The sequence below is a fragment of the Centruroides sculpturatus genome, unplaced genomic scaffold, assembly GCF_000671375.1.
Source record: "Centruroides sculpturatus isolate CEXI.00-Female unplaced genomic scaffold, Cexi_2.0 scaffold276, whole genome shotgun sequence".
NCBI classification, from domain to species: domain Eukaryota; kingdom Metazoa; phylum Arthropoda; class Arachnida; order Scorpiones; family Buthidae; genus Centruroides; species Centruroides sculpturatus.
Window position 1 is genome coordinate 651895 of NW_019384509.1, and position 17131 is coordinate 669025.

At 29.5% G+C, this 17131-nt stretch overlaps 1 protein-coding gene across 1 annotated transcript in view; it reads right to left on the minus strand.

The window, feature by feature from the left end:
* Positions 1-935: 935 nt before the first annotated feature.
* LOC111622333 (serine/threonine-protein kinase ULK2-like) overlaps positions 936-17131 on the minus strand; it is a 66251-nt gene continuing 50055 nt past the window's right edge. The window contains exons 18-24 of the mRNA XM_023364694.1: positions 16081-16304; positions 13124-13249; positions 11202-11361; positions 6115-6263; positions 2130-2174; positions 1968-2058; positions 936-1881 (exon numbers count right to left, since the gene is read on the minus strand). Coding sequence (XP_023220462.1) covers positions 1808-1881; positions 1968-2058; positions 2130-2174; positions 6115-6263; positions 11202-11361; positions 13124-13249; positions 16081-16304 — 869 coding nt within the window. The 3' untranslated portion in view covers positions 936-1807. The remainder of the gene's footprint in view (positions 1882-1967; positions 2059-2129; positions 2175-6114; positions 6264-11201; positions 11362-13123; positions 13250-16080; positions 16305-17131) is intronic.

Below are 17131 nucleotides of genomic sequence, written 5' to 3' on the forward strand. Positions count from 1 at the left end.
AATAATGATTGTTGTTTATTTTTGATTACTAAATTAGATTTATTGCCATTATTATTTTGTTATAACATATCAATTTTTAATTTTATTTTTGTGACAAAATTATGATCAAATACTNATTCATCATTAAATAAGTTTTGTTGTGTCGAAATTTGATGATTTCAAATTAAAATGATGTTACATTTGAATAAATTGATAAATCATAATGTAGTATTTTTTCTAATAGAAAAAAATGAACATTCATTATACAATTTTTACAATGTTTTTTTAATTTCTTAAAAACATTTACACAACAATATATCAATTAATCTTAATCACACAATACTCTGCATATATTCCAAATCATTATGTACAGTCCTTATTCATTGCTAATCACATGCAACCTTTTAAATAAAATACTTCCATAAATAGAACCACATGCACACACTAACAAAATACAGAATCTGCTTACAAATTTCTTTTTTTTATTAATACAAGATGATTCTAGAAGAACCAATCTCTTGTAATTTAAAGAGTTGCTTTGACTAACTACAGAATTATTTATAGGAAAAAATTGTATTTACACTTGATAAAATTACTAATTTTATATTTCTAAAAACTATTTCAAGTAGAAAAATGATTTTTAACTGGTTTATTTGTAATGTTAAAATTTTTGCATTATTATGTAGATTTGCAGTTGAAAGTGCTATTTTGACTAGAGAAACAGAATGAATTCCTTAATGATTTAACAACTGGAATTATGAGTTTAGTTCTCTAAGAAACATCTTGCATCTGTAAATATTTCCTAAAATAGAAAACTACAACAAATAAATACATATTTTACAATCTATAATACAAAAACCTATAGTTTAGTTAGTGTCATAAATGTATGAATTATATACAACAATGAATACCAAAACGAGAACAATTATGTGAATTAACATAAAATGTTCATACAGACATTTATACTTGGTATTTATTTTTTTTTATAACCTTTTCATCCATTATGCTGTTTATTAAGTTTGAGTTAAGAAAAATACAGAGATACTGATAGAAGATATACAATTTTCTTCCAAAGACAATATAGATAAATGCATCACAATCACTGTTTAAATGCATACATACAAATAAAATATTTTATCAATTATACATTTGTAAATATTTCTGTACAATTATAAATTAAATATCTTATAAATATAACATTATATATATATATATAAACAAATCACTAAAAATAGAAGAAAGAATTTTAAGTATCAATTACACAACTGGTCAATAAAAAAAATTTAAATATATTATAAATAAAATGTGTTATTTTAAACCGTATTGAGATATGAAATTCTTATTCTTAAATAAATGATACTGCTTAATTTTTTTTGAATTGATAGAAATTTATTATTGATAAAAGTAAATTAGTTTCCTTCCTTTGCCAAATCATTCAGAAAGATGGTTAAACCATCAAGGCACAATCATCATATTTCTCAAAGAGATTTACAATATTTTTTTCTTTTTAATTTTCTCAACATTCTATTCCTATACTTATATTAATTAATTTTTGTTTTTCTTATAATCTACACATATTACATAAACTACAAAAGATTAGAAGCTAAATTTACAATATATTTCCTCCTATATGTAATTTTCAAATCTTTGAAAATGGTATATAAAGTGACTATATTTTACATGGAAAAAATGCTGGATGTGATAATGGGAAAATAAACTTTTGATTTTGTTGGTACAGATAACCATGTTAAAAACATGTAAATGTTTTTGTACTAAAAAGAAAATAACTTAATTTTTTTAAATATTTGTGAGTTTATTTAAATAAAAACTAGATAGTATTGTAAGCATAGATATATCCTTGACTCTGAAGAACGTAGAGTCGTTTTTCAACTGCCATTTTATCTATTAAAAACAATATTCGTGTAAATTAATTATACATTGTAAACTTACAGAAATTTTGTACTTTATGAGAAGATTTAGAAACTTACATTTTCCTAAGAGCTTTTTATCATTTTCATAGATTACTTGTTGGGCGAGGCTATGTAATAGTATCTGGGCTGTTTGATAACGACGAAAACACTAGAATAAGAAAACATATTGAATACGTTTAGAATAAAAAGTAGTAATAAAAAAATCAAAAATTTATTTACTTCTTCTGGATTTCCGAAAAGTTCTTCAAGTGCTGCGGACTGACACTAGATAAAAATAAATAATGATTGTTGTTTATTTTTGATTACTAAATTAGATTTATTGCCATTATTATTTTGTTATAACATATCAATTTTTAATTTTATTTTTGTGACAAAATTATGATCAAATACTAATATATAATAAATATATATATATATATATATATTTCTTGCAAATTTTATAAACACGATAAAACATCAAAACAAAAGTCTGTCTGTAATATAATTTACTATTTGGCGAATTATATTATGTCAGTGAACTGAATTNGTCCCCGTTACGTGTCTGCTTGCACAGAAGCATGTCGCGATGTGAATCTCCCCATCCAATTTTTACACGATGACACACATTTCGTGTTTTATGTGAGCAGTTCTGTTCGAACAGTTGGAGTAGAGAATATTGTAAGTTACTGCTAGCAAAACAATGCGAAATATGTAATTATTTTCGGTAATCCGGACACTTTTGGTAATCTGACACACCTTTGGTCCCATACCTGTCAGATTATCAAGGGACAACTGTACTTTTTTATTTTTTCTACATTCTTTATATTTTATCATCAGTTTTTGTGTTGTTTTTGTATTCGTATTAGATTGGAATTACAGATATATCCTGACTTGTCTTATGTTTGTTTTATGATGAAATTGGACTTTGTCAGTCTGATCTTAGTACTATATTTTTGCAGACCATGAAATCAGATATTTCCACATGGTAAAAAATGGTATGCTGGTTTACATGAGATTATACATCCCCTCTAGAGGGTGCACACAAAAAAATGAAGGAGTTTTTATTCTAAAACTGAAATTAGCAGCATTACATCAAAAACTATTGATACAATATATGTTTAATTTCTTTGTTTTGTATTCTTTCCAAGGACATAAAAAGCACTTTCAGAATTCAACAAGTATTTTATGTGTATTCTATTGCCAATTTTTAATAATAAATAATAATAGATTTTATTTGCAGCTTACAAAAGCAGATTAAAGACTCAATCGTTCATTTTTTGTAGGAAGCAAACTAACTTGTTTTGAGATTGTGATTGCCTTTGTATTTTTTACTTACTTGAAATGCCAAAATGTTTCAAGCAGACAAAAATAACTGAAACACCATATAAATATGGGCTTTAAAATATTACAAATGGCAGAAGATTATGTAAAATAGCATTTGTTATTTTTGGACTGCAATTTGAAAAAAACGTAGACCTATAAATTCCCACTGTTGTCCATCTATCTGTCTTTCTTTAATCTTGAATAGAATTAGATAGATGAAAGACGAGACCAGATTTGGAAATATTAGGGACAGGTAGCCCCTATTAACTATATATTAGGGGCAGTCAAATGAAAACGAGACAGACTCTATAACAAGTGTGGCACGGAAGTTGGTAATGCAGGTAGGTGTGTATGTAGAAGTGCCCTCTATTGGGAATCAGGAAGGAATAGCGAGAATGTTCACTGCTGTGCCATTTGTCTGTTAGGCATGCTCAAAGTGAGGTTAGTGAGTCATGTGTGTGTCCAACATCACTATGGAGGTCCGCTGCTTGTTGACTTTCTGGAACACGGCGCCACAATTAACACACAGCGGTACATAGAAACTTTGCAAAAATTGAAGTGTGCCATCAAATCCAAACATCCAGGAATGTTGACAGACAGCATCATTCTGTTTCAGGATAATGCCCACCCACATTTTACCAAAGTTGTTTTGACTATGCTGCAGAAGTTTCACTGGGAACTTCTGCAGCATAGTCCATACATATCCTCCATACAGTTTTGATTTCTCCCCATGTGATTTCCATATTTTTGAAGCCCCAAAGAAAGACATTCGTGGCTGTCAATTTGCTTTGGACGAAAAGGTGCACGCCTGGGTACAATCATGGGTCTGTAGGCACAAACATTTTTCTATGAAGGCATTGACCATCTTGTCTCACAGTGGGATAAATGTATTAACAGTTATGGCAATTACTTTTGAAATAATAAACAGTTTACATACTTTTTTCCCATCTGTCTCGTTTTCATTTGACTGCCCCTAATACAAACTTTCAATGCAAACCAAAAGTCACATTATTTCAATTAAAAAAATTTATCCTAAAAGGTGTTAATGACTAGCATGAATATTGTTAAAGGAAAAGTATAATGCACAGGGGCAAGCCACTACTAATTTGAGATAGAGATCCTATAAATTAAATAAATTAAAAATAAAACTGCAGCCTGGCATTGTGATGATGTCACAATAAATAATTGCTCATTGTTTTTAGGTCAATTCAAACTCCATCTTCAATGAGGTTTATGCTCTGGCATTGTGATGATGTCACAATAAATAATCGCTTGTACCAATATATTTTGCAATATAGAAACACCTTGAATTATTTTATTAATATAAACTTACAAAAACATTTGAAACCAGAGGTAGGTTTTATGTTTTCTAAATAATAGTTAATAAAAAATAATGCAGATATGCAAATTGGACTGCACTTAAATGGAATATGGAATATAAAGATGTGGACATTTGAAGTGTTTGTTGCTGACAAACACTTCAAAATACCAAGTAAAAAATTAATTAGTGCAGATTATGTAAAATTATTAAAAAGAGAAAATGACAAAAGTTTGGGGAATATAGCAAAACAACTACACCTAGCCAAGTCTACAGTACAACATGTAATCAACCACATAATGAAAATGGTAGAATTTGCCCAAAGAAATTGACTCGACAAAAATAGTTGTTGGCAAAACACATCTGCAAAGATACATTGTGAAAAAACAAATTGCTGCATCACTAGATCTAGTTGTTTGGGCCAAAGAACACCTAAATAAATCTGACTAAACATATAATGAAAAGATATGTCCAAAGATTAAAGTATGGTTTTTATAAAGCTAAGAAAAAAAAATTTTCCTAATGAATCTCAATGGGCTCATTAGATGAAAAAGTGGACCATTTGTAACTGGGAATGTATATTATGGCACAATGAATCTTCATTTTGAATTTTTTTGGGGAAAATAGATCCCAGAGTCATCCACATAAAAGATGAGGCAAACAATTCAGTGCTTCATCTACACAACTCAAAAACCATCTTCTGTAAGTATGTGGTCAACATCTGGAGTTGGTAGTTTACATTTTTATGAAGGCATCATTACAGCATCAAGATATATTGTAATTTTGGAGGAGCATTTGCAATCATCACAACAAAAATTGTATTGTTGAAATTGCCATCCATGATTACAAGACAATACCAAGTACCACACAGCAAAGCTGACAACAACCCAATGGTTCCAAACCAAACAGATCAAACTATTTCCACGACTTGCTAGGAACTCTGCTGGATATTTTTGATGGCACTAAGAACATTGTGTGAAGTACTGACTCCAGAAACAGCTGTCAGCAATGAGTCTTTGAAGGAATATTTAAGACAGGACTGGGACAAATTTCCTCTTACTGTTACCAAAAAAATAAGTCAATATGTTACCCCAAAGAATTGTGAAAATTATTAAGCATTGCTTCAATGCAACTAAATATTAAATACAAAAATAATTTCACGTGTACAGAAAGTTTTGTCCGCCATCAGGCCACCTATTAAAGATTTCGTTTTCCCCAGTTTTCTAAGCTGTAAAAGATATGTAAATAGAAACTATAAAAATACAAGTGCCCAGATAGGATTTTAAACAATTATAAAGCCAATATCTACATAGTATTTTGATTATTTTTGTCCGTACAAAACATTTTGACATTGCCTTTTATTAGCAGTTTGACAAAATAATCTTTTAAAGAAGACTTAAGTCTAAAAAATGTTATAAGTAATCAGTTTAAAGACCCTATTATTTTTATTTGGCATTTTATTAAGAATCAAATTTGATAAATTTTAGAGATATTTTTCTTGACAGATTTCTACTTTAAACATTAGCTTTTCTACATAATGAAATAATAATTTAACATTAGGTATAATTAAGAAAACAAACCTACCATGTCAATGGCATAATTATAAATAAGACGATCAGCACTGATATTTGATGATGTTGGATCTACTCCAGACGCATGAAGTATACTTTGTGTATTTAAAGATTTGCACATTGTTAAACAATGATGGAAATGCTCTTTCAAGATTTGCAAGACTGAAAAGAGAGAGTTTTTATTTATTTAAAAAAAATCATTTGCTATACTTTAAATAATTAAGAGTATCAATTAACCAATAAAATAAAACAAAGATGACTTTGAAGAATACCAATTCCAAACATTATGGAGTTTTCACATAATGATTGTCAGTGATCTTCCATAGGCTCACTATTGAACTATTTCTTTAACAATATTTGTGCTAGGGTTTATTTATTACAGTACAAATAGAAAAGCATGATTAATGACTCAATGGTTTATAACATATCATTGACACGATTAAAAATGTTTGATTGCATTTCTAAACTTTCATGATGATCAAGTGAGCCATCAATTTAGCAAAGTTCAAATTGAAAAACTACCTAAAACAAACTAAAATAAGTACTAAAAACTTTTAATTAAGAACTGTACTTTTATTTAATATTAATTTTACTATACATAGAAAATGTTTGTTTTTGACAATTTTTTCATTATTTCTTATCATTCATATGTATTCTTCATACCTTAACCCAGGGGTGGCCAAAACGTGGCGCATTGGACGATTACAAGTGGCGCTTCAGTTAGTTCTAAGCAAAATTGCCAGATTTGGCTTTTTTGCGATTAAGAATATTATATAGAAAAATAAATTTTTTATAGTCTGTCTTGGCAAGTTCATTTGTTGCACAATTCGTTACGGTCTATTTTGCATATAAAATGCGTGTTCTCCACATAGTAAATTACAATGTATGCATGTATTTTGAGTCTTGCGATCTTTATTTCCGATCAGTTTACAGGCGTGTAAATGGCCGAAAACATTTATTGTGATTAAAGTTATTCCAAGCTGATATCGTTCTCAGTGCCAATAATTGTGGTGCAGAGTAATCTTCACCAAACGAGACTCTGGCAGCAATAGCACCATCATGAAGCAATCACCCTCTCGTACAGGAGATCATTGTTGACTATTGTAAATTGGTGCTTCAATAAACTGTCAAAAATTAATTAATTCAACTGCGTGATTAAGTTATTCCCTTTTCTTTCCTAAGCGAAGCAGATTTATTCTTATCGCTATTTATCAACCCCTAACATTGAACGTAAGACTGTATAAAAAGTGTTCGAGTTATATGGCGCATTTGAACTCGTCTGTCAAAAAATTGGCGCATGGTATGCAAAAGGTTGGCCACCCCTGCCTTAACCCTTTTCTTGTTATTGTACTAAAACTAAAAATTAAATAAATTAATAATTTTACTTTATACAAGATATATTTTTATTCTTTCCATACTAAGTGTGATCGAAGGTGTCCTGATCTGATTATTTCAGATAATTAAAACACACTACTGTAATAGGAATTTACAATAACTAAATCATTCTATTGTTTACTTTTGTGGCAATTTTTCTTAAAATAAAAATATGTATAAATTTTTCAGCAAAACATAATTACTGAAATATATAATAATTTTGTGTGCTTATAAACTTTAATTGTCCATCTTGTTACCTGGCCCAGTTTATGTTTGTTATGGATCAAGTGGTTAACAATAAAAACATTCATATTCAACTGCTTCATCATTTCTTTGACTAGGAGGATTTTCTTTGGGGATCACGTTTTCAAGCTTTGCTCAGCACATGGATCATTTATTTTCTTTTGGTAGTTTTTCAATAGTGTAAATGGTCTGTGACAATATGCTAAAACAGTGACTAACTCCACTGATTATATTACCTACCTCTTTGAAGTGTGTTCTTGGTCTCCCTAATAATTAGATCATTTTTGGAGAAGTTCAAAACATGTTCTTCTAAATCCACAATATTAATATGGAACTTATTTTCACAATTTATAAATGTGAATATCCTACCCTCTATTTCTGTTCAAATATATATAGAAAAAAATTTGTGCCAAAAATCTACTCCACTGGTGAATATTTACTGGTAGCTCAAAGTCACTGAAGTTTTATAGATTCCAAATAGTAAGGATGAGCATAGGGCAATCACAAGCTTGAACCACAATGTATCCATTTTAGTACAACAGTTTGTAAAACTATAGTTGGTCATTTCAATAAATAAACGATTAAATTAATCACAGATTAGTTACATTACATTCCCACAAAATTAATTTCTGTCATGACTCATGATCATTATTTTGCTGACATCATCAAGTCTTGCTGCAAATGCTTTTCCCTGTTTCTAGTTGAGGCTGACTCAATGGCTCATACTGCTTACATCAGCACCTATTGGCTATTTGGCTTGTATGGTTTTTTGATACAATAAGCTCCAACACTGGCCGGATTTGCTGGCACCTGTGTCCTCCTAGAACAGAAGCTAGATAAGGAGTTGCTATCACTAGCATGCAGGCATCATGTAATGGAGCTGATCATTGGTGCAATGTTTGAAGTCTTACAAGATCCACATCACTGGAAGTTCCACTCTTTAAGGATTTCAACATCATTGGCAGTTAACTGATCAACAGAAATATGAGACAGGATTTACAAATAGCACAGTATCAAGATCAGTGCAAGACATCAAAGATGGTGTTGTTGAGTTTGCAAACAACTATCTGGAAAACAGTCAGCCAAGAGATGACTATAGAGAATTCACTGAACTTGTTATTATCTTTCTTGGTTCAATCCCACAGAGGGTGATCTGATTTATGGCACTTGGAATCATGCATCATGCATGCTGGCTCTCAAAGATAATTTACTGTTTGAAGGTGTGGATGTTTAGGGTCCAGTTCCACTTAACAAAATAAGAAGAGAAGGTACTACAGGATGTGTGTGTCTTTGTTGCACATATGTACTTGAAAGCCTGGATTTCAGCTCCTTTGGCAGCCAGTGCTCCTAAAAATGACCTTCAACTTCTGAAATCACTTTTTGAATACTTGGCAATCAACATGACAATATCCAAGGCAGCATCTCTCAAATTTTATAAACACTTATGGTATTTGTCGCCAGATTTGGTCGCTTTAGCTTTTTTCAACAACCATGTAAGTTCTGCTACAAAGAGGCTAATGATTACAGCAATACAAAATTATGACAACACTGAACAGGGTCACACTAAGCGAATCAGTGTTGACTGGACACATTCATGAGAAAAAATCTTGAGTATTTTATATATGCAAAGTCACAGACTTTGTTTGAATTAATAGAACTTCCAGATACATTTCTCACTGCAGATCCTGACCTGTGGAAAGATAGAGAGGACTACCAAAAGGCTGTAGAGTCAGTACATGCCATTAAAGTTGTTAATGATCATGCAGAATGCATGGTCACACTCATCTAGGAATTCAGTGGTCTAAAGACTCAAGATGAATTACAACTTCAGTATTTGCTGCAAGTTGTCAACAGCACTGCCAAGCTTATCCAGACAGCAAAAAAGAGAAACACTCTGCCTCTACCAAAATAAATAGATAAAGTTGCATTGAACATTGTATTGAAAATTTCCAATTTTATGAATTGTGATGTTTAAAAATTTTTTCGTTGCATTTTTGGTTTGTAATCCATCAAGTTTTTGAATATTGTAGAGTCTACATGACTATTTAATTTGTCTAATTGTTCAAAAAAGTGAAACAAGTCTGGTTTACCAAAACAGGTCTTGTATGTTTACATTTGTCATAAATTGCTCATTTTATAAACTTTGTGATCATTAAGCTACCTTTAAATATTAATATATCAACTTCAAATTTCTTCTGTAATAATTTGAGACCAGTTGAAATAGTTCTGGAAGGTAGGACCACAAAAAAGTAAGCAATTTATTTTTTTCCTATTTTAAGCAACACACTAATCCATATTAACTTTTGGACCCATGTTTTTTCTGAGAAGTCTAGTAAATACTTGAGGATTATTTTATAACTATATTTAAATTTTTGAACTTCAGTTACAAGCACAAGCATAGTGCCACTTGGTGGAGCAGAGGTTTTATCTTAGAGTTGTGATATGAGGCAACAAAAAGCTCATGACTTGTTTCTAAAGTCACAGTTTATATTCACATATTCTGTACATACACATAATTAGCTCAAAACTATTCTTAATGCTGTAATCAATGATGTCAAAAATTATTAAATTAGTTTTTGAATATGCAGAATATAGCCACAAACATTGAACAAGATTTTATCTCATTTCTGCTACATAACAACTAAATCCATTTGTATTAGAATAAAGGTAATTGTTAGTAAGCTTTCATTAGTTTGAACACCATGCATCCCAAACAGCTTGCAAAAGGCAAACATGGCCATGAGTGCACAAAGCCATGCAGAGAAGCTTCAAAGAGTTTTACACTTGTATTTTGATGGTGTCCAGCTGCTTCTCCTTTGAGTATTTTAACATTTTCACTACCAGTATAAAAATCAATTTTCCTACCAATATGCTGAAAAATTATTTTCATTCACTATCAATTTACCTATATGCCATGCCAGTGCAACTGCACTTAGTTATTATGTAGCAGAAGCAAGAAAATATAGTTCAATGTTTGTATCTATACCCTGTACAAAAACTCCTGAAGATACTTGGGCTATTCATACCATTGTATAAAGACCTTTAAGTTAGAGAACGTTCACAATGCTTTACGTAAGGATAACATACAGGATTATGATTACTGTTAAAAATAAGCTTATAAAAAGAGACTCAGAAATGTATTTCATGGATGTGAATGAACTTTTGCATATTCTGGGTCACTAAAAAAGCCCTAGGTTCCACTTCTATGTTTTATTCTAAAAAGGTGTGATTTTAGGTCATGAAAACAGATTGCTTTTGGACCCAAGAAATCAGTAGATATTGAAATAACAAGTAATTTTCATGTATATATATTACATCCAATGTTTGATAGTAATGCATCTGAGAGTGATCAGTCTAATACTTATAATCCTGCATTGTAATTAAACTACATTAATCAGAGTATATATTAATTAAATTATATTAAAAAGTAACTTTTAATAAATTTATATAAAATATACTAATTTAATTATTATATAAACATACCATTTTTAACTGATGTTGATGGCTGCAGACGACCTGCATGAACCTCTTCCCTCGATAATTGCAGGGAAGAGGACAGCAAATGAAGGGCTCGCATATACAAAACTAATTGTTCTGCCCGTCTGCAGCCTTCACTAATAATGGAGAACTGTTCTAATAAAATCTGAAAATAACAAAGAAAATTAATCTTTAAAATCTGAATGTCACTTTCTTTTTTTAAGATAAGATATTCACTACTTTGCTGAAGAACAATATAAATAATTAAAAGTTGTATATATATATTTTTTAATTCCATTATTTAAAATGAATTATATGTTCTTGTTTATTTTATGCTAATAATTATTATTTTATTATAATTTTTAATTTACCTAAATTTACTGTTCATTTAATCAATACAGAAAGAATTGTTCAAACTTCCATGGATTATCATTTTAAGTATTAAACAAGCAAGTATACAATGTTCTTACAGAAAAAATATGTTGATTATTTAAAATAGCTAGTTATTATTATTATGGTATATTACTGAGGAGTTTTTTTTATTGCACAACAGCTATTATAATAATTTTTATGTTGGAAAAAAATGACAAAGCATATATTTTTAATGAAGTGTTAATTTAAAATATACTCATTTGAAACTATGAGAAAATTTCACTCAAACTTCAACAAAATCAATAATATAAAAATTTCTGAAGAGACTTAATTATTTCAAAATAACTACATAAATTTCTCAAACAATTTTTGAATGAATTTGATCTATAATGAATACCATTACATTCTTTCTGAAATCAAGTGTGAATTAGTATAATGAATTTCATCATTGTATAATATATTGTATTCATGAACATTAAAATAACATATTATGATTTTCTCTAAGAAATATTAGATTTTAGTGTAAAAAAATAAGTCATCATTATAGTGGAGTGTATATACACAGTATATATACACTTCTGTCCAGTGCTATACTGAACCAAAGTCAAGGCATAATTACAGAAAAAACAAATGTTTTGTTTACATGCTGTTTGTTTATATATCTGTTTAAGAATTTCCTGATTATGTGATATGTACAGTATTTAGAACAGCAGCCCATTGTAATGTGATATATGTATTGTTGTGAAGCCCTAATGTTCCAAGACTTTTGTGTAGTATATGTGGTATGATACCTGTGAAGAAAGAACTACTGACAGAATAAGTACCTCATCCATTCTTCACAGATGTTTTATTTGTGGCTGTTTTGAGTATTTATTTATTTATTTATTTTCAGTTTTTGTTGTAGGTATTTTGCACAACTATATCTAAGACATTGTGTGAGTTGTCTGAGTTAGCATGGTTCCTGGGTGTGTATAGTGATTTGTGTTGTTATTCTTGTAATTATTAGTAATCGTAAACAAAAATGATTTTATGATTTTAAAATATTTTGAGCATCTTTTCGTATTTTTATAAGTTTCATATTACTACACACATGAAAATTTGAGGAATTTTATACAATTAACCTGTATAAAATTCCTCAAATTTTATAATTACAATTCAAATATTACAATTTATGTAATTAAATCTTTTTAGCAATCCATCTGGAATAAAAATAAACTCAGCTGAATTATACATCAGCTTATTTTTATAGACTATACTTAATTTAATCAATTCTAGCCATAATATAGTAATAATAAATTTTATATCATAATTACTTGTATATATTTAAATTGATGTACAACATAAAAATATCCATAAAAAAACATCAATTCAAAATGGAACAATCTTCTTTTAGACATTTTTTTACATTATTTACAGGTAATCATGGAATTTTAATATAGACTAAAAAAATTTTTTTAATGAACCAAACTGCTAGATTATTTTAACTTTATATTCACATTTGTTTCTATTAAACAGTCATATAAATTGTAAATATAAAAAAGAGAAATTAGGTTAACCTCTTTACGAACATAGGAGTCTGTGAGAGCCGAAATAGGAGTTGATCTAGAACGTGCCAAGTCTAAAATACAATCAACCAATGCAAGAACAAAATTTAATTTTGCTAATGTTTCATTATGTTCTTTCTGAAAAGATAATAAAAGAAAAGATGAATTATTTTCCAATTTTAACTTATATTGTACAATAGAAAGTATAAATTAAACCTAACTCAAGATGCATAACTCATTTTATTATAAAATAATGTAAGCAAATACTAAAATTAATAACTTAACCAAATTCATAATCTTTAATGAATTTTAATTTACAGGATTTAAGACAATACTGGAAATTCTTATTTCTACATTTCATTCTATTGATGTATACAAGTTAATTTCATTTAAGTTAACTACCCTGTACTTGTAAATACATCAGATTATAATTAAACTGACCCTACTCAGACCCCTCTAGAGTTCATTCGTATTGAAACTTGGTATATATGTTACATAGACCACGGGGAAGAGATTTCTGCAATAAAAAAACACCACCAGATGGCACTTATGCAAAGTAGGCAAACCTACTAAAAAGGACAGCATTCAAAGCCAGAAAAATCGTTCTACATGCCTTTACGTTATCATTAATCATGCCCTTACAGAAGAAAGACTGAGCTTTGCTAGTAAAACTGTTTTATCAGAATGGCAGCAATGGCTTAGCTACACTGCAAGAATATCAAGGTTTAAGAGGATTGCAAAAAGAGCCCATGTCAAAGAATGGTTTGAAAAACATGATTATAAAATTTGAATAGACTGGCGACTTGGGCATGCTGCAAGGAAGAGGGCTGAAAAGATTGTTAAATAAATTATCAAAGAAGTTGCTGTGGTTGACAGAGCCTCCAGTTCATAATATTCCTTAAAAAGTGCTTGAGCAGTGTCACAAGTTGCCCATCCCTTGACCGATAGTACAAAAAGTTCTGTGGTCCATTTTAAATGGTATCTGTATAAGATCCACATTGTGCAAAAGCTGTAACTGAAGACCTGCAAAAAATGCATCAATTTTGCTTTCTGAGTTTTGGCAAGAATGGCTGTTGATGATGCATGGCCTTGAAAAATTCTGTGATCAGGTGCACTTTTCATTAGATAAAGCAGTGAATAATCAGAACCATCACATATGGGGTTTTTCACAGCCCAACATTGTGCAGCAACAGTCACTGCATTCTGATTACGTGACTACATGATGTGGATTTACTTACTGATTTTATTCTTGGGCCATTTTTCTTTGAAAATCTCATTTCGGAAGGCCCTAAAAGATGCTCTGTCATGAGTGTGCTTTACTGTAAACTCTTTCAACTGCAAGTCATTCCTGCCTTACAGGAACGGCAATGCTTATAGTCTGATGTATTCATGCAGGATGGAGCAACTCCCCTCAGTGGATGACAAGTCAAGGAACTGCTTTGTTCAAACTTTGGTGAGGATCATGTAATATCCAGAGCTTTTCAGGATACCTGGCTTCCTCATTCACCAGACTTGAATCCCTGTGATTTCTTGTTGTGGAGATTCCTAAAAGATTGTGTTTTATGGATGATGGATTAGGACTGCCAGAATTAAAAGCTAGCATTACATACTATTTTGCTGAAATTCCTGGAGACTTTTTCTTCACATTAATGTTGAACAGGCTGTAATGTGCTTTGAATATGTAATTAATGTTAATGATAAAACACACACTGTGATTGAATAGTTTAATGTTTCTGATTTTTTTTTGTCCTTTTAGGTGATACAATTTCACCTGGTGGTCGAATTTTGAACTGTTAGTTTTTTACTGCAGAAATATCTTTCCCATGGTCTCTGGCTCTTAAGCTTTCCATATCTGGTCTTGATTTTAGTAGTCTTGCCCCTGTACATCATACTGGTCACTCTGAGAAATCAAGTGATTTCAATTCAAAATTTTCTGTTCCAGACCAAATGTTCATATATAGTTAATCAAGCTTCTGGCCCCTAACCTTCCATACCTGGTCTCGATTTTCATCTAACTAACTCCATTCTTGAGATTAACGAAGGACAAATAGATGACAGTGGGAATATATAGGTCTGCAGTTTGAAAATTTCATCCCAATAATCAAGATATAAATTTTCATGCTCTGATATTAATTTTACATTAAAAACAAAAAGTATATATTTCCAAAATTGAATATATATTATAAAAAAATTTCATTATTCTGAAATGCTAGATTTAAGTTGTGAACAAATTAATCTAGTTCAGCATTTCTTTATTTGGGATACACACGTCTAAGAGATATGCAGTAAGAAATTGGCTAATTTAAAGTTACCTTTGGCAGCCATCACAACTTTTTCAGTTTTATACCTAGATAATTCAAAATTTTCCATATCCATGTTTTTAAAAGCTACAAACTTCTAAAAATTTTTTTAGACTTTACAATATTTTATACAGTTATGAAGGTCTAGGTTTAATTATTTTAAACCAATTAATCTCACATCTGTATTACTAAAATAAGTGTTCAAATACTTTAATTTATTATTATTATTATTATTTTTTTTTTTTTTTCTTCAATTTAAATGGTGATCAAGCAATTGTTCAAAAGCTTTACCTTCTCAGTCCATTATTTCCCAAGCAAATAAACCCATATTACACTGGGCTGTATGAAATTTCTCATTTTCACAAAAGGGTTACATGAACTCGAAAAAGTTGGAAACTGCTAAACTAGTTCATTTCCAATTTCATTTAGCCACTGAATAAATTCAGATCACATAGCCTTTTATTAATTTAACCAAATAAAATATAAATGACAATATCATTTCAAAAAAACAGCATTTCTTACATAAAGATATTAATTTTATTAAATGAAAACTTATTTATATAAAAGATATATTTAATAGTCGCTATTGTTTATTCATTTACAATAATCTATAATTATTATTTTGGAACAAAATAATATTTCTAACTATATATTTCATAAAATTATTACCTCCAATAATGTTTCTTCAGGTAATTCTGGAGCAATAAATAACATATGACTATCAAGATTTTGAGGTGAGGTACCAAATGAAAGATAAGAATGACTAGGAGGCGTCGGATCAATTATTCCATTACATTTTGCACTTTGATAAACTTTTCCGCAGGAAGAATGTCTATTATCCCAAATTCCTCCTAACCAGCAATGTGAATGATAATGGCTGTAAGGAAGATTTACTGAAATTAAATAAAAGAATTATATTAAAATTTTATAATTTTTATCTTAGATTTAATATGTTTATAATCAAATAATATATTTTTAATATATAATATACATATATATCAAATTAATTATATTACTAATGAAAATACCTTTATATGAAATTAACATAAAATAGTATAACATAATAATTCATTTTGTATACTTACAATGGTATCCTCAATAGAACAAAGATATTCATTAAAAAGTTTAAATGAGCAGATAAGAATACACACAATAACTAGGAGGACACAGTACATAAACATATGAAATGTGCAAATGCATTATTAGAAGCTAAATTTTATTAAGACTAGCCCGTTTGACAACAGGATATTGTTTGTTGTTTAAAAATTTTAAATTAGAAGTAACATCAGTATTTATAGAAAAGTACTGCTTAGAATGGGAAAAATTTGGATTAGTAATCTAATATTTCTGAACTCAGTGTGACATTTCACATTTTTCAACTGGAATTACTAACAACATTATTCTAGAAATATTCAGACTATAATTTGGAATGTGATGAACAGTACATTTATAAAGATTTTTGATCATTTGATCATGATTGCCTTTAAAAAAATAGTCAACAGATTATTTAAGTGTGAGATCCCAAGCTTCAGTTTTTAGATTTTGTTAAAATATTTAACATTTAAAGATTGAATAAAAGAGAAATTTTAGAAAAAATAATCAGTCACGAAGTAGTCAGATAATGCTTCCTTTCACACAATCTCCGTCCAGTGAAAGTTAGTCACCTCTCAGGAAGAAAGAGAAGAAAAGATCTGATTAGTCAACAATTGAAGCTTCATCC